The sequence below is a fragment of the Mustela putorius genome, unplaced genomic scaffold (assembly GCF_011764305.1).
Source record: "Mustela putorius furo isolate JIRA1106 unplaced genomic scaffold, ASM1176430v1.1 tig00003845_pilon_pilon_pilon, whole genome shotgun sequence".
Lineage (NCBI taxonomy): Eukaryota > Metazoa > Chordata > Mammalia > Carnivora > Mustelidae > Mustela > Mustela putorius.
Window position 1 is genome coordinate 36,236,999 of NW_025421998.1, and position 21,379 is coordinate 36,258,377.

At 37.7% G+C, this 21,379-nt stretch overlaps 2 protein-coding genes across 11 annotated transcripts in view; one reads left to right on the top strand and one right to left on the bottom strand.

Annotated features, from left to right (window-relative positions):
* HEPACAM2 (HEPACAM family member 2) overlaps window positions 1-15,034 on the bottom strand; it is a 64,456-nt gene extending 49,422 nt beyond the window's left edge. For 4 of the 8 annotated variants that reach the window (XM_045062699.1, XM_045062700.1, XM_013047844.2 and 1 more), the window contains exons 1-2: window positions 8,970-9,202; window positions 839-1,192 (exon numbers count right to left, since the gene is read on the bottom strand). In XM_045062699.1, the coding sequence (XP_044918634.1) occupies window positions 839-1,192; window positions 8,970-9,048 (433 nt within the window). In that variant the 5' untranslated portion in view covers window positions 9,049-9,202. Of the gene's footprint in view, window positions 1-838; window positions 1,193-8,969; window positions 9,205-14,928 lie in introns of those variants that run through there. The other 4 variants (XM_004776421.3, XM_004776424.3, XM_045062701.1 and 1 more) reach the window with 3 other exon arrangements.
* Window positions 14,786-21,379, top strand: part of VPS50 (VPS50 subunit of EARP/GARPII complex) — a 125,818-nt gene continuing 119,224 nt past the window's right edge. For 2 of the 3 annotated variants that reach the window (XM_004776425.3, XM_013047843.2), the window contains exons 1-2: window positions 14,787-14,911; window positions 15,082-15,292. In XM_004776425.3, the coding sequence (XP_004776482.1) occupies window positions 15,260-15,292 (33 nt within the window). In that variant the 5' untranslated portion in view covers window positions 14,787-14,911; window positions 15,082-15,259. Of the gene's footprint in view, window positions 14,912-15,081; window positions 15,293-21,379 lie in introns of all 3 variants that reach the window. The other variant, XM_045062698.1, reaches the window with a different exon arrangement.

Below are 21,379 nucleotides of genomic sequence, written 5' to 3' on the forward strand. Positions count from 1 at the left end.
GGTGGGAGTAGAAGCAGAAGACTGGGTAGCAGGCTATTAGGGACAGGCCAGGCCGGAGCTGGTGGTGCAGTTGAGAGAGCAGACAGAGCAGGTGAGAAGAAGTGACTGAACTCTGTATTTTGAAGGTAAAGCTGGCAGTGAATACTTGTAGACTGAATATGGGATATGAAAGAGTGGTCAATGGTGACAGCAAAGTTTTGGTCTGAGTAACTGATGGAATGGAGTTGGCATTTACTAAAAACGGAAGAAATTTTAAGTCATAACCTGTTAAATAATCAGGTTTAAGGGGGAAAAATCAGAAGTTGGGATTTGGACATAGCATATTTAAGGCATGTTACTTACATACCTCAATAAGGGAAATAAAGGTCTGAAATTTAGCTGATTCCATAATCCCTCAGAGGATACTTCCAGCAACTTCTATTGTTATTTAAGTACAGTCCTTGAGCAAGTCTCATCCTCCCCCAAATGGTGTATCCAAATAAAATTATTCATGTGACAAATACTGACACTGAGAAAATAAAATTTCCTCCATCTTATCGTATTTTATCCTTTATCGCATTTTATCTGCAACTTTATCCTTGATAGTTTCCAGGCGAACAAGTAAGTTCTGCTTATTGCTTGATTACCTTTTGTTGGGCACTATGCATACACTTTACATGCATGTCTTATTTAATATTCAGAAAGCCTCATAAGGTACATAATGTAATTTGTGCAACTGAAAACACTGAGGCTTTGAGGGTTAATTAATCTGCCCAAAGTTGCAGAGCCAGGACCTAAAGCTGAGCTGTTACTAACTGCCATGCTCCCCAGTGGCCCAGGTCTCTTATAGTGGACTCACCATCAACGGTCACTTGGATCTTCTGACTAGCTGAGAGAGTTCCATTTCCCTGAATGTTGACCTTCACGATGTAATTGCCCTCATCAGTGAACTGCAATGGGTTGATGAGCAGAGACGCGTTGGGCGGCATCATGGTGAACTTGTGTTGGTATTCCAAGTCGGGAACCACAGACTTGTTCACGGAGCCCAGTAAGTATTTGGGCATCGTGTGGAGTCTCTCAAACAGCCATATGATCTGGATGTCCGATGCTGGTGTGTGGAATCCATAGTGCACGGGGAGGTAGAGGGCCTGACCCCTGATGCCATGAACTGTGTGTGAAGGCACGGTCACTTTTAGTCCTGAGCAAGCACCTGCTACAAAGGAAAGGAAAGGTGTGATGACGCTGAGCCACATTTCATAATCTAAGGGACAACACAGAGAGAATCTGAGCGTGTGATAATGCTTACAAAGGAGAAAGGCTTCTAGATACTGACCATTCGAGTACCTGCAGAGGTAAATATTTGTCTCTGAAACCTTCTGCATTTTAAAAACTCCACCCAAAGATTATGTTGATTGAATGGTTTCTTTTAAAGGCAAGATGAAAAGGAAAAGCAGAAGTTATTATCAATGGCTGTTAAAGAATAATGGGAAAAGAGAAGTGGGAAAGATAATTAGTTCTAAAGTCCAAGAAACCTCTAAAAATTATGAAATTGTATTTGAATACATCATACCCCAATTAAACTCTGTGATTTGAGAAACACTGAGGGCTACTTCCTCCTTAGAATCTCCCTTCAAAGTCTTCTGCAACGGCTTACTAGTCCATTATTGGAAGTCTTTCCCTTTAGCCAATGACTTGTTACATGGAAATATCCCAAGGAGAATGGCATTGAACCATTATCATTTATGATCAGTCATTCCTGCCCAGAAGCAGGAATTGGTGTATTTAAGAAACAGCAAAAGGAGTAGACTGAAGGAGGGGGAGGAGTGTGGTAAGACAGGTCAGCAAGGTGGCTGGGGCCAGATCCAGCAATGTCTTAGGGTCATGGCAAACACTTTGGCAATTTTACCCTGAGTGCGATGGGGATGAAACTGGAGTTTTGTAAGCAGAGAGGGATATGATTCTCCTTCTTCTTCTTTAGGTATACTCTAATGACTGTGAGAATAGATTGAGATAGGGGTAGAAGCAGGGAAACCACTAAGGAGGTGACTGCAATAAAGTAGGCAAGAGGGGGTGCCTGGGAGGCTCAGTCAGTTAAGCATCTGTCTTCAGCTCAGGTCATGTTCCCAGGGTCTTAGGATCAAAACCCACACTGGGATCCCTGCTTATTGGGGAGCCTGCTTCTCCCTCTACCTGCCTGCTGCCCCCCCCCCCGCTTCTGCTCTTACTCTTTGTCAAATAAATAAATAAAATCTTTAAAAAAAAACTAAAAAAAAAAATAATAAGGTAGGCAAGAGATGTTTATACCACAGACCACTGTGGTAGTAAAAGATATTGTAAGAAAGGCTGATGGTACTAATAGAATTTGGTGATACATTGGGGTGAAATAAAAGAAACAAAGACAAGTCAAGAATGATTCTAAGATTGTTGACCTGATCAAATGGAAGAAGGAATGTCATTTATTAATGGGCAACTAATAAATTAACCATGGGAAGTACAGGGGGAATAGGTTTTTGTGGGTCAGATTAGGAGTTGGTTTTGGACATGTTCATTTGAGATGCCCATTTGACATCCAAGGGACAATACTGAAAGGATATACTGGGTATGAAGGCCTGATTAATGTGGACTTAGGACAGAATGAGAGCCTGGAGGGCCTTGGGGCTTGGAGCTCTGCCCAACGCATGGTCCTGGCTCCCAACCTCCTGCCTGCGTTATTTGGATCCATATAGTCACTGCTAGTCTGTAGGTTTCTTCCTATTTTCTGGCACCTGGAGATTTCCACATCTTTACCTTGAGCCATGATATATATTTTAATTTTTTATTTAGCATTTCTATGTATTTGCAATTAAGAGACTCCTCCTTAGTTCTCCTCCTGCTATGTTCTGGAATCCTAATTAAAAGCCCTTTGCTTTGACATCATTTTAAAAGGGAGCAATATACTATCAATAGCATGTGAATATTTAAAATAGGGAGAGAATGGAATTTAAATATGAAGTATTTTAAACATTGAGGGGAAAAAGAAAGAATGGAAACTGTAGACAGTAAGTATACACAATACTTATGGGGAGTTTTGCTGTGAAGGGGAATAGAAAAATGTTCTTTTCTTTCTTGTTTCTTTGGATAGATGCTGAACATTATGTTTGTAGCTACTGAAATGATCCACCAGAAAGAAAAAACCTGATGAAGCTGAATACAGATGAGTGAAGGTGGAATAAAATCCAAGGTAAGAAAAGACAGAAATTTGAGCACAAATAGAGATATCTTACGATTTCAATTTTCTCATGTAAAATAGTTGTTTTCTTTGTTTTCCCTTTTCACCTCTACTAGAAAGAGGATATTTAAGCTTTATCTAAGTGATTAGTTATAAATCGCCATCAGTATTAGGAACAGGAAGGTATAAAGGTCTGTTTGTGTGATGATTTCTTTGGAGAAACTGAGAGATGTAGTCTGCTACTATGAGGAATCGAATTCTACCAACAGCAAATCTCTCTTACTTCCCAGGCTAGAGGTGAGAGTAAAGATATCCATCATTTTGGTCCTCAGTTAGCTATTGGTAGAGACTGAGACTGGGTCTGACAGACAAGTTAGAGAACTCAGGAGAAAGCACGAAGATGAAGATCACAGGAGCTTACAGGGAGAAGGAGCTCCCCAATATTTCCCTAAAACTGACCATATGGAGTAAGAATTAGGACTCTATGGGCAAAATAAATATGTCTTATAGTCTCCTTGGGCTCTGTGTGTATTTGTGATGGCCTCTGTATTTTTCTTTTCTTTTCTTTCTTTCTTTCCTTCTTTTTTTTTTTTTTTCCTGATAATGGGCTGTACCTGCACATTCATTTTAGTGATTTGGTTTGTAACAAGAGTTACAAGGTATGAGGACTTGCATCTGTTTTCTTTTCTGGCAAGGGCAACAATGTTAAATTTGTAGTTGTTTCTAGTTTGAATCATTAGAAAAAGAAGGAACTGGTACTGGGAATTCTAAAGAGGAGATAAAGTGGATTTCAGATAAGGAGTAGTAGTTTCTGCAAGGAAATCATAAGCGAGAAAAAAAAAGAGAAGGTAAATCTAGGACTTAAACCTAGTAATGTCTGTGATATGTGAAACAGGGGCCAACAGAAAAGAGTGAAGTTCTTCAAGTCACAATTTGAGAGAGACATTGGGCATTTGGATGGGGGACCAGTAAAGGATGATTGCTCTTAGTGTATTATTATCTGCATAGAACAACATAATATGCATGTCAATGCTTTTCATTGAACCTGGATAGGAAGCTCCTGACAAATTCCTGGTAAGCAATAAATAAAAACTTCTTTTTTAATACCCACTATTACTAACTTAAGAAACATCAAATGTAATTTTCACTCTATTTACAAAGTGTATTGCTGTCTCCTTTTATATTTCAGTGAATATGAAAGTATTTATGAGGTTTCATGGTTCACTCTTGATCTTAGACCTCCATGTCCTACTTTCACCATTTAGTCATAAATTCATCACTTGCAAATTGCCTTGAAATAAATTTTAGGAACGTAATCTCTAAATAAAACGCAGAGAGACTTCTGTATTCGACACTTCGATAAAGTTAAAAATTGACTGAAATGCAAGGTCTTAGTAAAGGACACACCCTTGGGATAAAATGATGATTGGCCAGTCGAGTGGCCTTAGAAAAGTCATTCTAATTCTCTGAACCTTGGTTTTCTCATGTGTGAAAGGAGGGTAATATTAGATGAGGTTTAAGTTTCTCTCTACTCTTTGTGTTTGTTCTTGATGTCCCGAGGTGCTTTTCTCAGGCAGCAGCTACCTTACTTTTGAAGGTAAAGGGCCCATATTTAATCGAAAGGGCTCCCAGAGCTTTGAGGTAATGAGTCTCACGTTTTAGTCTGCTTAAGTCACAATCCCTGGATGTCCTTTACTAAGGTGGTGACCCTATGGTTTTTACCAAGGAACCATGGGGGACGGTGGGAATCCACATTATTGTCTTGAGAATGCACTGGTAAAAGCTGCATGGCTGCTGACTTAAAATTCAGTAGTTGACTTTGACAGTGAGCTGTAGATACAGACAGCCTGAACGCAATTCTGGACAATATTTTCTTGTTTGAGGGAAGTCAGAAGTACTTGTTTAGGGCTGGTTTTTTTTTCCCCCTTCCTCTTTTGTTTTATTTATTTATTTTTATTTATTATTATTATTATTATTATTATTTTGGAAAAGGGGAAGAACTGTTCTTCATCTACATTTTTTTTTTGGTAGTTGCAGTTTAAAGATTAACTAAAATTTTAATAGTATATGGTTGGGAGGCACTTTACTACTATGGAGTGCTAGTATGACTAGAATGGAAATGTTGGTGACTTTTGGATCTTGAATCAGAATGTTGAATCTTAAGTATGAAAAGACTGATTGGAAGGTCTATGATTTTGGGAAGCAAATTTTATTTAATGCAAGGTTAGCTACAATACAAACATTGCAGCCCAGGAATAATGAAACTACTTTAGAAGAAAATAACATTAAGGACATGGATGGAACTAGAGAGTATTATGCTGAGCGAAATAAGTCAATCAGAGAAAGACAATTATCATAGGATCTCTCTGATATTAAGAACTTGAGAGGCAGGGCAGGGGGTCGTGGGGTGTAGGGAGAGAAAAAATGAAACAAGATGACACTGGGGAGGGGGACAAACCATAAGACACTCTTAATCTCACGAAACAAACTGAAGGTTGCTGGGGGCAGGGTGAGTAGGGAGAGGGTGGCTGGGTGATGGACATTGGGGAGGGTAGTGCTATGGTGAGTGCTGTGAAGTGTGTAATCCTGATGATTCACAGACCTGTACCCCTGGGGCAAATAATACATTAGATGATAATATTAAAAAAAAGAAGAAAATAGCACTTTATATGGCACTTACAATAATTGTTTAAGTGGGGTGAACTAGTTCTTTGGTTTATTTTAGAAACTGTATCATGTAATAATGCCTTAAATAATACACTGCTATCAATATCTCTGAATGTGGGGTGCCTGGGTGGCTCAGTGGGTTAAGCCTCTGCCTTTGGCTCAGGTCATGATTTCAATGTCCTGGGATCAAGCCCGCATCGGGCTTTCTGCTCAGTGGGGAGCCTGCTTCCTCCTCTCTCTCTGCCTGCCTCTCTGACTACTTGTGATCTCTCTCTCTGTCAAATAAATAAATAAAATCTTAAAAAAAATCTCTGAATGTATTCAATGTGTATAACATCAAATCATATGAAATTGTATCATTTAAATTTTTCAAATATATACGCTTTTTCAAATATATGTATGACAGTAAGAGATAGCACAGCTATTACAATAGCTTTTTCCTTAGATTGCCTATACCATTTTATCAGCTAAATTATAGATTGCAAGTTATAAGAGTATCAGCAAAGAATGTAATTTTCTTTATACTGTGTCTTATCTCAGCTACTAAAATTTTCTCATTTTGTAGGAAAGAACCTATTGATATGATGTAATCCTTACTTGTAGTGAACTGTGGTAAATAAACAGATGATTAGATATCTCCTCTACATCTTAAGAACACTCTCTTGCCACTGCTGTATTTTACACTACAGATGTGATGAATCTATGCTGTCATACAGTAGTATATTAACTTTAAAAAAATTAGCTTCATTTGGAGAATTTTTCAAGCTCTCTTTTCTAGTTGTATGAGAAAACCTAAAGAACCAAAACTATTGATTTTAGGAACACAACCTCTGTAGGAACAAATAAACCTTAAGGAAATTAATTTTAAAAATTGATGAAATTCAATTTCCTTTAGATATTCCAAATAACTGGACTTACATAAAAATTCAATTTTATTATTAGATTCACTTGTACCTACTTTTTAAATATAAAAAAGAAAAACTTTTAGACTTTCTGCATGTAAGGCATTATATTAACATGGAGAAATATTAATAATCTAACATACAACTTTGTAGCAATAATTTCCCTTTTAGAGACCCCCTTCGACTGTATAACAATAGCACTATAAAGGAATGTCCAGTGTTTAGAAATACTTGGAAGTCATGTTGTAGTTCATCTATATTCCAGAAACAAAAGACTCCCTAGACCAGTTTCACTGTATTGAATATAAACATCAGACTTCACAAAGTGACCTCTAGCTGTACCTCAAAATAGTTGGCATTTACTTCCCCTTTATCAGGTATGATATTAGCAAGCATAACACAACTATTGTTGACTGAAAATAAACTCCTGCATCTTTAGAGAAAATGGAAATAATGAAGTTGTACTTTGAATAGACTTTACAAACTACATTTTGGGCCTCTACATTTTTTAGATTTTTTTTTAAATAAGAAAATCAGATATCCAATATTCTAAAAACAAAAAGATTTCCACATTACATATGGTCTTTACAGCATACTATCAATGGAGAAAAGTGAATTTGTGTAAGAAAGACTGAAGGGATAACCATTTTAACTACTCAGGAATAGTCTATTTCTATGTATTAGTAATTTTAATTTTTAGTTAAATTCTCAAACAAATTGTTTTTAAGTTCTTCTTAAAGCCAGCTTCAAAAATAGTACTTATGAAATGACAGCATCATTGTTGTTATAAAATTAAAAATAAAGTGGGGGCACTGACACACAGGATACTTTCAGAGCCCAGAAAAATGCACAAAGATAAAAAGTCCGTCATGGTAATTGTTGGATTTCTTTTCTAAAAATTTCAAAAACTAAAAATCTAGGTAGGCTTGAATTTGACAACATAAATACTGGAACAATCACCAACTACAGGAAACTCAAACACTTTTTAGATAAAATTACAAATCAACATTTCAAATACATTGGACATATACAACGTTACATATACATTTGAGTAATATCGTAATATTCACACTTACAATGAAAACTATAACAAGATACCAGTGAAAGCAAGGCTCTAAACTACTGCAAAAAGACCAAGACTTAAATTGCTTATTTGGCTAATCTGTTCTCAAAATTTAAAGAATAAAGACTTTTTTGAGTCCCTGTTTACTATAGATAAAATAAGAAACAAACTTGACTTTTATTTACTTATTTATTTTTTTAAAAAAAGATTTTATTTATTTGACAGACAGAGATCACAAGGAGGCAGAGAGATAGGCAGAGAGAGAGGAGGAAGCAGGCTCTCTGCTCAGAAGGGAGACTGATGTGGGGCTCGATCCCAGGATCCTGGGATCATGGCCGGAGCCGAAGGCAGAGGCTTTACCCCACTGAGCCACCCAGGCGCCCCCAAACTTGACTTTTAAAACTGATAAATAAGAAGAATGAAAAAGAGAATATCTGGTGAAAAAAAAAAGATGACATAAAAATAGTGGACATGTTGGAGAAAGACTCTTAAACTCTAAGAATGAAGAGGAGAATGAGGAGAAAAGACTAAAGTCAAGGAAAAAATGTAATAGGACTAACCACAGGGCAAAGAGAAAGGCTAAAGTTATTTTGGAGAAACAATACTTTTTAACACATTTCTCCCTATTGTGTATACAATATTTTTTTGTAATTTTGGAACCTTACCTTTTTCCACATTTCATGAAAGTTAATTTAAAATGAAGCAGAACTGACAGTTTACCACAATATCTTTAATTAAAATCATTTTCATAAATTGTTAAAAAGTTTCACTAGAAATGGTCACAAATTCATGGCCTATGTGAATATTTGACAAAATAAAATACATTAAAAACTGTTAATTTACACATACACTCTGTAAAGAAAAGAAATTCATTAGGCTTTTAGAAAGTCTTCTTTCTTTATGATTGCTGTTGACAACAATTGCTATTCTAAGAAAACCACAATTACCTGTTTATTGAACCTCATTCCTCCTGCTTCTTTGCTGGAACAAAGTGTGTTATTGTTTAAAAAATTCTGAGCTGTTCTTCAATTATTTGAGTGAATCTACTGCTTAAATCAAATATTTACTTTATGCCCACAATTTTTTAAAAAACAAAACAAAAAAAAAACCAACAAAAAACAGCTGAAACATAATTCATGCAGTGCCTTACCTAAGAGAAGGAGGTATATTTTGCACTGAAAGCCCCCAACCGTGTTGCTGAAGGACTCCATGAAAGCATCCTGTCCCATGCATACAGTGCCCTGTTCCCGGTGGCAACTTGGTTCATGGACCAGCAGCTGCTGGTTTATTTGCTAGGGAAATTAGCAGTGAGGTAACAGACCCTATCCTGTCTCTTGCTTCTGTGATTTGAATACAGAATGAGTGTGTATATACAAAGGACACAGGGAACACCTGTTATATACTCTGCAAGAATACAGGCTTATGACTTTAGAACAGCTTCTTTGCGATTATCCGACTATCAGTGATTGTCGGTATATCTCATGAATCATTCTTGGTTATTAATAATCACATGAAGGAAAACATCCTTTTAGGTGACATTATTGAAAAACAGTATGCTTTCATAATGACAGCATATTGTGAAACTTCCTGAAAAAAGTAAGTTGGTTTCCTATCATGCAAAATTATGCCATTATTTTGAAATTAAAATTGTTTTTCTATGAAAATTGAACTATTTCATATATCTGCTAAAGTTACAAATCATCATGAAGTCACTAAGTAACATGTAAAAGTTATATCAAAGAATCAAAACAGAGCACCTGAGTATCTTTAAAAATGTATTTTTGTGTGTATTTTCTATTATAAACACCTGGCATGGTTTTATTCAATCTATGGATCCTTGTTATTTTTAAAAAGCAAACCACAGGTGTGTTTCCTAGTGACAGTGAATCATGGACCATGCATAATTATAATGAAAACAGATAATATCTGAAGCCCCATTTTCACAGCTGAAGCATAGAGGAAGTAAACCAATGGCCCAGAGAGGCTCTTGTCTCTACTGTGGTGCCTGGGCTACAGCTTTTCAACCTGATCTCTTCACTGCCATGGGAGCAGGCAGTCTTAGTACTTCCACTTAATTTACTAAGTTATAAGTTAACTCCCATTTAATTTCACTTATTGCAAGAAGGCTCTAGTCTAAGGCTGCCACTATGTAAAGTATGCAACAAACATACTAACACGAAGCATATAACATAATCTATATAATAAAATCTGCATCAAATCCAGCAAAATTCTTTGTCTAAATCCTTTTTAACAGTAAAGGCTTACTGAAGGATTTCAAGGATAATAGGAAAAAAGACTATTCCTCAAGTGTAAAGTCAAAAAAATAAAAGGGATGGTAGTTATTTTAGAATCTAAGTTTGGGAAACTTTTTTTTTTTTTTTTTTGCAGCAAGGCTCCCAATTCTTCCAGAAGTGCAAAGAGAGTGAGTGACTTTTGGAAAACCTTAGGCCTCTTCAGAGGCCACTTTATAATCTCTCCATAATTCAGAAAAACAGCAAGAACTTCCAGGTGATTACTATCCCACAACTTTCTCTGTGCTATCTCTAAATCTTGGACATACATCTATTGCAGCACTTACCTCATTAACCTCAATTAATTCTGCTGAATGTTTATTTTTGCTCTGGGCAACTCAAATAAAGAAACTGTTCTAATTAATTATGGATCCTTAGCATCTCACTAATGTTTAACTAGTGTTTTTGTTAAGTTGTTCCCCCAGAAATAAAACCCAAATGCTCCTTGGCCACTGTCTTCTGATATTCAGTTGATGTTAAGAAATGCATATGAATTTCAACACTGGTTTGCACAAAACCAATATTAATATATTAAGAATTATAGACATTCTACAGATACCACATAGATTACACTCACATCTTTTAAATCAATATTAATTTCTGATTGCCCTTTTAAAATAAACTCTTTCCAGGGTTTTTCAAACCTAGTGCTGGCTCATGATAGGCTCATGATAAAGTTTTTAGGTCCTAGGCAAATTCATGTTATACTTAAAATGTACTTTCTTTTATAACATAGGTGAGAATTGACACTATGTAAATAAATGCCCAAATGAATCATAGCTGTGATCTTTTCATGTCATGGAAAACATGAAAAAATGACAGTATCCTTACCAAATGCCTTGGGAAAGTGCTACGTGGCACAGCCAAAACAAAGCGCCCTCTAGCGGCAGGTGGTAGGCATTAAAATCTTACCTGCTGGTGTAATTTCTGAATTCAGGATGTTTACACAGGAAGACATACAAGGTAATGCTAAAATAGAACTTCAACTGTTGTCAGTTTTTACACGATTGCTAAAGATGGCTTAAAGTGTTTTATTATTATATGAGAAATTTCCTACTATCAATATCTCACATCTGACTTGTAATCTACAGAGGGGTTCTGCTCTACTATACTCTTTTGGAGCCTGTTTATTGATCTTAGTTATATTTACATTTAGAGTGAAAAGATTGATTAATTTAAGCAATCCATATCCCTGGTGATTAAATTTCAAGCAATGAAAGAAGCCACTGTGTGTGGAGGGGAAAGGTCTTTTGTGGGGAGAGGGATGGGCTTTTTTGTCACTTTTCAAGTCACACTATTTATTATCTAGTTTGTTTAAATTGTAAGATTGGTCTTGTTTCATAAGGCAAGTGGTGCACTACATGCATTTTAAATACCTGCATTCATTATTTATTAGTAGCATATGAATATTTTGGAATGGTAAGAACTGGAAAGGTGGCAAAATGCCAATGCCAAGGTCTCATTCTGGAGAGGCCACAACTTTGTGCTGCTTTGTTATTTATGTATAGGAGGATTTAAAATGTATCTTCCTAATCAAACCAGCTTTTATTTAAGTTTCCAGAGGCTCCTCTAGTTTGGGCCATCAGCAATATGCTCTTATCCTATTTTATTGCTAAAACTGTTTCCTTGAATCAGAACAACTTAAACTCTTAGCTCTGACACTTCAATCTGCAAAAGTGGGGCTGGCAGTCCTTTACCAAGGGACTATCATCCAGCAAGCTATCCTCAAGACTCGTTGGCAGGCTGTCCAATCTTTCTGCTAGTTGCTCTGGTCTATCACAACAGCCTTCAGGCAAATGTAAAAGTCCTAAATAAGCCTTATGTACATGGAAATGAAATACCATGCTTCACCTTTTGAAAAGTGTTCTTTAGGGTTTTAGGCTTGTTTTGTTTATTTTAGTTCAGGAAGATAAAAATGCATCATGTATGGCTCCATTATTTTCTATAATGTTAGTTGTATGTTGAATTAGAAAATATAGTTTATTTAGACAATATTATAGGTACAGCTTTTGAACTTTTAGAAGACTGGATTGTTCATTTATTTTTAGTTTATATGAAATAAACTAAAACTCAGAGTATTAGAGTAAAACAAAGTTGTAATGCTTTCTTGACTTTTCAGGGTCAAATAGATACAGAACATATTAATTTTCCCCATTAGGCTAACAGAAAAAGATAAAATATACATGGAATAAAAAAGCTTTTTCTTTTGTGTCTTGTAACTTTGTGTATTTATTATATTATGAGGGGGGAAATTCTGAATTTGGATCTGGATTCTAGTTCTGATTCAAGCTCTAATTTTAAAATGTGTGACCTTGAAATCTTAGATGAACCAATTTTCTCATTTCTAAAGAATGGATTTGGGGGCGCCTGGGTGGCTCAGTGGGTTGGGCCGCTGCCTTCGGCTCAGGTCATGGTCTCGGGGTCCTGGGATCGAGTCCCGCATCGGGCTCTCTGCTCGGCAGGGGGCCTGCTTCCCTCTCTCTCTCTCTGCCTGCCTCTCCGTCTACTTGTGATTTCTCTCGGTCAGGTAAATGAATAAAATCTTTAAAAAAAAAAAAAAAGAATGGATTTGAAATGCTAGAGCTTGCTGCCCGTAGGAATCACTGAAGATTTTAAACAAAGAACCTAAAAAAACCCCAGTAACAATGGTATACTCCTCAGGTGCATTTGAATGGTCAGGTTTGGGAACTACTCATCTTGCATCAGCTCTAATATACATATGCTTTTCAACCAAAACTCTGTTACTACTGTAAAGTGCATAGTACAGCGCTGCCTAGTGCCTAATAACTAAAAACTGAATTGAGTTTCATTTTATATGCTAATATAGTCAGCAGTTTCTGTTTCTTTTGATGCTTTCATGAACTTTTTTTTTTTTTAAATATTTTATTTATTTATAAACAGAGAGAGCGAGCAAGCACGCACAGCAGGGAGAACAGCAGGCAGAGGGAGGGAGAAGCACGCACCCAGAGCAGAGAGCCTGATGCAGGGCTTGATCCCAGGATCCTAGGATCATGACCCTAGCTGAAGGCAGAGGCTTAATGACTGAGCCACCCAGGTGCCTGAGGGACTTCTTCTTCTTCTTTTTTTCTTTTTTAAAGATTTAATTTAATTTTAATTTTATTTATTTTAGAAAAAGAGAGAGAGAGTGAGCAGAGGGAGGAGCTGAGGTGGAGGGTGGGGAAAGAAAAAAGAATCTCAAGCACACTCTGCACTGATCACAGAGCCTGACAACTCCATAGGGCCTGACTCTATGATCCTGAGATCATGACCTCAGCCAAAACCAAGAGTCCCATGCTTAACTGACTGAGCCATCCAGGCACCCCTTCAAGGACTTTTAAATATTTTCACATAATAAGAACTGCCTGGCAATAAAGACTAGAGCAGGCAGAGAATGAACTAAACTAGGATTGCCCAAAAGTGCCTGGAATATTTTATGGGGTTAGAAATAACAGAGAAGCATATAGGTAAACATATAATTTCAAAAGCGATTGTTAAGCACAATGATAGAAGATACATCATCTCATTTATCCTTATGAAATCTTAGGTCAAATATTACAAACTCATTTGTAAAAATGAGACAAAGACAAAAGACAAGACTATAGTTTGAATGACAGAATTCAGAACTGGAAATAACCTCTATATAATATCCTCCAAACTTCAATCATTTGCAAACCACTTTTATTATTTTGGCCAGATCTTACTATGACCCATACTATGGTTTACCTAATATTTTTCATTAGTTTGACACTCTTGAACACTTTTTCAGTTGTCCAAAGACAAATATTTGAAACCATGGGTTTTCTAACAAACATTAATTAAATGTAAATTAATGAAAAATATTGGCACCATACTTCACGACTTTAACACCATACATGAGACCCTTACTTAAAACAACACCTGCATAATCACTCCCTTAGTTTCTGCTTGCATGTTGCAGTAATCATAGACATGTTACTTGGTTTCTCCATACCTTTGTTTCCTCATCTTTAAAGTGGGGATCATTGAAAAAATAAAAGAAAAAAATTAATTGGGAATAATTGTACAACCCTATAGGATGCTTGTGTGGCTAACTACATGAGATAATATATGTAAAGCGATTAGCACAGTTCTCCACATGTAGTAGGCTCTTGATAAATGCTACCTGTTGTTAATTCTGGATTGCTTTTTGTCCCCCTAGCATTGTCATAATTGGAAAGTTGTTTCTCTCTCTCTCTCTCTTCCTTTTTAGAGATTTTATTTTTTAAGTAATATTTACAACGAAAGGAAACTCGAACTCACAACACTTGAGATCAAGAGTCGCACGCTTGACTGAGCCAGCCAGGCGCCTCTGGAAAGTTCTTCCTTAAATCAAACCCGGAACACCTCTCCTATTACTTTCCCCAATTTAACTAAACTCCTAAACGCTGAAATCAGAACTTGAAAGTGTCCTCTATACTTACTGTTATATTTTCTATCTCAACTTGCCTTAGATGAGATGCGGGTTAAAACCTTGGGTTTTACAGTTTTTTTTTTTTTTGCAGTGGATGTCAAGACTGAGGAAGAACAGCCCTAGCCCTGGACACACGCCTATTGGGCCGCACTTTTCCTCAAAGCTCATAGCCAGTTGGAGCGTCCCAGGTTCCCAGGTCACTTCTGGAAGAGCGCCTTTCCTTGAGTTCCTGTCACGTCAGTCCCACATCCTCCCACCCCGCCCAGGTTGGGTTTCCTCCACTACATTCTGAGGGGGAAATCACGTCAGTCCGGTTTCTAAACTGTCTTCTCAGTGCTTCGTCCTGTCGCTCAATGCCCGGTCACCTATGAGGTAAGTTTTCGCCTTACCGAAGCGGGGTGACCAGAGCAAGTACCTCTGTAAAGACGGGTGGTCACCGTGGTCACCCAGAACAACAAGATTCGCAGGCTTAACTGAAGCGTCCGCTATTTTGCTTCCTGGGAAATGTAGTACCTGAACTGTCCTCCTCTCTTCATTGTCAGTGTCCGCGGCTGCCGGGAGACTACAATTCCCAGCATACTCAGCGCAGGAAAGGATGACCCGAGTCAGCAGCTCCACGTGACTACTCACTATGGCTTCCCTGTGTCCGAGCCAGCTGTCTGGTGGTTCGGCGTGATATGTTAGTTTTTTGAGGCAGGGTACCACCGTAACGATTTCGACATGCAAAAAATAAAATCTCTTATGACCCGACAGGTAAGTCGCGGAGGCTGAAGCAAAGGCCTCCTTCGTCTGCGCTGGTAGAGGAGCCTAGATATTCTCTCTCTGGGCTGGGGCTGGCGGAGAACTTAGGTATGGCTGGTGGCAGGTATCGGGCACGGGGAAGCCAGGACACACCCTAAAAAATTCACCGAGCCACCGTGATCTGAGCCATGCTCAGGCAGGTAGCGGCGTCCCAGAAACATTCCTTTAGATAAGGTCAATGAGCAAGTTTCAGTAAGGGCTATCTTTGTCTCCCTTCCTTCTTGCCATCGTTCCAGTGACAGCCCCCGCTACCCTGCAGGGCTCCCTTTTTCTAGAATATGTGTCGTCTGTGAGCAGGTGGCTTGAGTAGGGAGGTGAGGTCTATGCAATAGAGATGACTGGAAAGAGTGAAAAAAACGGATGAGTTGAAGACAGAATGGGTAGCTCCATGACTTTGGGCAAGTTCACAAACCTTGTAGCTTAAATTTCCAGATGTGAAAATGGGAATAATAATTAATTTTCTTAATCTTATCTTACAGTTCTAATATGATTTGCCAATAAGTTAATGCATGTGAAATGATACTTTAAAAAAATCATTGTTATGGCAAAATAGTAGCCTTTTATTTTTACTGCAATGATTATTCATTAATAAAAATTTTGGCTGTTTTTTTAAAATTTCATCTCATAAATGTTAGGGACTTCCTAATAATGTCTCAGCTTCCTTCAAGGAAGAAGGGTCAGCATTTCCTTTAACACACTTACTGGTTATGACTTGGTTTTAGATACCTTTATTTATTCAATTCTAATATTTCACCAGAATTGGCCATTCTTTATTATCTTTATATGAGAGAAGTATAATTTAGAGTTTTAAATCAGAAAATTTTGAGAACTTTGGAGATAAGGGGGATAATCTTTTAGTGAAAGGTTCATTTTGAGTTTTCTTGTTGACTAGAAGGAGATTACAAATTCCAAATTAAACTCTTACTTGAGATATAATCTGAATAGGTTACAGATGGTAGATATCTTGTGAAGAACACATGAGTCCTACATGATTATTATACTCCTTTTAAATCATATTGTTAATGTCATGGAACTAAAATTTGAAAGTTCTGTGAATAATAAAAGATTTAAGTATGTGACAATCCCTCATATTTGTTGAGACTGGAATTAGGGTTTATACCACTTGTTACTTGAGGATGTTTAGGTCCTGCTCCATCCTGCCATAGCTATGTGACTTTGAGGAAGTCACCAAGCTTTTTAGAGAATTTGTTTCTACATCTTTTTTTTTTTTTTAAGATTTTATTTATTTATTTATCTGAGAGATAGAGATCACAAGCAGACAGAGAGGTAGGCAGAGAGAGAGAGAGAGAGAGAGAGAAGCAGGCTCCCTGCTGAGCAGAGAGCCTGATGTGGGGCTCTATCCCAAGACCTTGAGATCATGACCTGAGCTGAAGGCAAAGGCTTAACCCACTGAGCCACCCAGGTGCCCCATGTTTCCACATCTTTAATATAGGAACACTAACATGGATCTCATGGGGTCAGCCTGGTGCTGATGTTCATATGATATGATGAAGATAAAAGAGATAAAGGAGTTAACACACCTGGGTCTTATCAAGGAAGTGCTTGATCACAGAGGTCTCCTGAAGGTAGTGGAATTGTGAAAATGGTGACTCTTCAGCCTCAGTCAATTGCTTATTGGACTTGAGAAGGTCGAATCAGTGCTTAGTTGGTATAGAAAAAAACCTAAGAACACATACAGAAAGCTGGAACCATACTGTGTAAAAAGTGAGATAAAACTAGGAGTTTTACACAGATTTTTTAAAAGGCTATATTTATTTATTTTACAGAGAGAACGAGAGCTCGAGTGGGTGGATGGGGGAGCGTGGAGGAAGAGGGAGAGAGTCTCCATGTTGATTCCATGTTGAGTGCAGAGCCCGACTTGGGGCATGATCTCATTATCCCAGGATCATGACCTGAGCCAAAACCAGGAGTTGGATGCTTAATTGACTGAGCTACCTAGGCGCCCCTACACAGATTTTAAAAGTCATCCTCGTTATGTTTGTTTATGGCTTGATTTCCACATGTTTAATCATTACTAATACACATTTCATTAATCTTTCAGATATGAAAGTAGAGTACTGCCTAGAGTAACACTGGAGATTTTTATTTAGTACTCTATTATTGGGTTAAATATAGTAGTATTACAAATAAATATACACAAAGATTTTTCTTTTTTGTGAGGCTGAAGAGTTTGCTGATGATATCATTATGGTGGAGCGATATGAAAAGTCTGTGCAGCTTAGGTGTTTTGGCATTTCAGCTCTGCAAGGATCTTGGTTTGGAAAAGAATGCGAGGGTGGGCTTTGTTAGCACTCTTTATTTAGATCAGTTCTGTTGTTCAGCCTTCTCTATTATGCTGGCCTCTGTTCTTTCAGTTCATTCAACAAATGTTTACAGAGCACTATGTGCCAGGCACTATTCTAAGTTTGGGGGTGCAGCAGTGAACAAAACAGACAAGTGCTCAGGCAAACATAGGGATTAATGTTTAGGAAGAAGAGGAGTTAGGGAGGCCTGGGAGTTGTTGGCAAGTTGGGATCGTTTATAACCTTAAATAGTGACCTCATCTCCTACTACTTAAATAGTGAGGCCATGGAAGGCCTCACTGAGAAGGTGACATTCAGGTAAAAACCTGAAGGAAGTGAGGAAGTGAACCGTGTGGATATTTGGAAAGCAACATTCCGGGTAGAAGGAAGAGCAAATGCAGAGGCCTTGTGGCAGAAGCATGGCTGAGGAACAGCCTGACACCAGTGTAGGGGGAGTAAAGTAAGTGAAGAGAAAACAGTAGGAGATGAGGTCTGGATGAGGTCACAGGGCTGAGAGCAGGAAGCCAGATCACCCAGGACCTCATTTTGACCTCATCTCCTACTACTTTTCTTCTCACTAATAGCAAAGCCAGGCTTCTATTTTTATTGAAATAGCAAGCAGGGGATTGATCTCATTTTACATATATGGGCTTCAGAAAGATCTTTCTGGCCTCTTTTAAAAGGATAATTTGAAGAGGGAAAAAGAGCAAAACCAGGTAGAACAATAAGGATGCTGTTGCCATAATTTGAATGAGAGAATGGGTGGGCCTTAACCAGAGTGTTAGTTGTGGAAGGGTTGACAAGAGGCTGGATCATGGGTATACTGTAGATACAGAGTCGACAGTTTTTCTTGACGGATCGGATTTGGGCTATGAGAGAAGGAGAAGCGTCAGGGTTGAGTCCAGATTTTTTGGCCTCAACAATTGGAATTGCCATTTAATGAAGTGGGTAAGGCTGAGGAAGGAACAGAGGAAGGCAGAAGGTTTTTAGACTTACTCATATGAAGGCCTCTTTTAGACATTTAAGTGGCTAGATAACATAAGCAGTTGGCTAAGAGTCTCAGTTTCTGAGGAGAAACACAGGATATAGATACAAATTTGGGACTTACAAACACATTGAACTGGCTAAGATCACCAATGGAATGAGTGTGGATATAAAAAGGAGGTCACACTTGCAAATCATGAGATACCGATTTTAAAAGGTTAGGGAAAGAGGCAGATCTAGCGAGGCTGATTGAGAAGGAGAAGCCAGTAAGGGAGGACTGCAGCATCTCAGAGATCACCTGTCCCATATCAGATGCTCAGTAAATATTTGTTGGATACATAGTGGATAAACAGAACCACCAAGTAGACTGGGTCCTGGAAGCCAAGTAAAGAATTTAAAAGAGAAGGGAGTGATCAGCTGTGTTAGGTGCTGCAGACAGGTGGCAGAAGGTGAGAATGAGCCTTTGGACTGAGCAGCATTAAACAGTGAGCCTTTGGACTGTCATCTGGTACTCGACAGCGGCACTTTTCATGAAGTAGTGGGTGAGGAAAGCCTGATTAGGGTTCAAGAGAAGTTGAGGACTGAGAATAACGACTATGTTGAATTTTGCTGAAAAAGAGAAGGAGGCAGAAACCACCTCACATGCTCCTTTTGATCTTTGGGACATAAGTTGCTGGTCTCCTAAATGGACATAGAAGATTCATGTAGGCATAACAGAAGTAGTCTGAAGTGTTACTGTGCTTCAAGCAAAGAAATAAAGTGCAGAGGCAGGTATTATGTGTGCTGAATTTTGTATAAATTTAAACTGGAGAAATTTATTAAAACAGATACCAAATATCAAAGAACATCAATAATGTTTAAGGATTACAGCGAAAGTTTCAGTTTTGTAATTGCAGAGTATCACAGTTTTAACCATGACTTAACTGCTTTAGGGAAGTGAGGATAAAAATCGTGACTTCATTTTTGTCAGTAGAAATTTATAAAATTGCTAATTAAAGGGTTCAAGATCTATAATCCTAAAATACACATGTCAGATATGCTCTGAACATTTGTGTAATTCTTTATTTCTGTCTTGACAAAAGAGAAACATTTCTCTGTGGTTACAGTAATAATATTCAGAATAATGGTTAGCCCTTAAAGAAAGCTTGCCATATCTAGACACTGATTTTGGCCTCTCACATACATTATCTCCGTTATTACTTATTATTGGCCTCTGCATTATTGTCGTATTCATTAGAACATAAAGATAGGCAGGTTAGACAAGTGGTTCAAGACTACAGAGCCCATTCCCTGAATCACTGAGCTCCCCTACTTCCTAACATGTAATACGGTTTCCAGTTTTTACTACTTCTATTTTGTACATTTGGTGGAAAATTGCCATATGCAAGTAGCAAATTATTATTGTATGGGGTGACTCATTTGGAGTAAGGCCTTTTCCTATGTATTGGCATACATTACTTCTTTACATTTCAGGCATTGGTTTCTTTATCGAGTAGCTCTGGGGAGAAAGAAAATTACCTGTGATATAATCCCCCAAGAATTTCTGTTAGATTGGTCAAACACATCTATAGTTTTAAAAATGTTTGTTCAAAAGGTGTGGCGGGGCACCTGGGTGGCGCTGGTAGGTTAAGCATCCTTGGTTTTGGCTCAGGTCATGATCTCAGGGTCATGAGTTCGAGCCTTGTATTGGGGTCTGCACTCTGTGGAATCTGCTTGGGACTTGTTTTCTCTCTCTCTCTCTCCTTGCTCCTCCCCCTGTGCAGGCTTCCTCTCTCTCAAATAAGCCTTTTTTTAAAAAGGGCATGGCAGTTATATTTTTAAAAAATATATTTTGGGGTGGTCATGGTTTTGAATCAAATTATGAAGTTTGCACTCGTGTGTGTACGTATTTATGTGTGTGTGTATGTGTGTATGTGTTTGTGTGAGAGGGAGAGGAAGAGGGATAGAGAGAAAGAATACGAGAGAGAATGAAAGTGAGAGAAACCTGGGTGGAGTGTCCTGGGAGTAATGGAATACTTGGGGGTGAGGCAAAGCACCTTGTCTTAAAAAATTGTAGTTATGACTGGTCATATCTTGTAATAGGAAAGATAAAATACATAGCTCTATAATTTAAAAATAAGCAAGTTCTGCTATATGTCTCAAATAGTTAACCTAAGTATGCCCTATGTTTTGGTTACTGAGGACATCAAAGGGCCAATATAGGGTATCTAAAGGACAAAAAGGCTCTTCAAATTTATGTACCAACTAATTTTATTTACAGACTAATATTACAGGAACTTTAGGTATCTGCTTTGAATAGCCCATATTTAAAAAGAGGCTTTCAAAGAAAATGAGATTGGTAACTTCTTTCTGTCTTGATAACTTTCCTTGGTTCAAATGAGAGTTTCAGAATTCCTCAGTTGATTTGAATGTAGAAATTATTGGGTACCGGGAACTAAAGAATGGTAGAAAGCAGTAAGACGTGAGATTTAAGTTCCAGTTATGCAGTTAAATTGGGTATATTGGTGAGAAATTATCTGGTAGAATCAAGGGTATTTATGTATTAATTAAACAATTAGCATTATTTAAAAGTCTTTGATTAGCTCAGCTGGTTGGTGTATTTATTAGAGAATCATGATACTTGGTCGTTGTTATCAGGTTAATTTGATAATGATTAATATATAAGTGCTTCCATAATGCTTTCTGTCACCCAATAGTCTTTTCTTTTGGTTGTTTTTAAACCATGGTTAAGTTAGACTTCAGTCATTAGTTG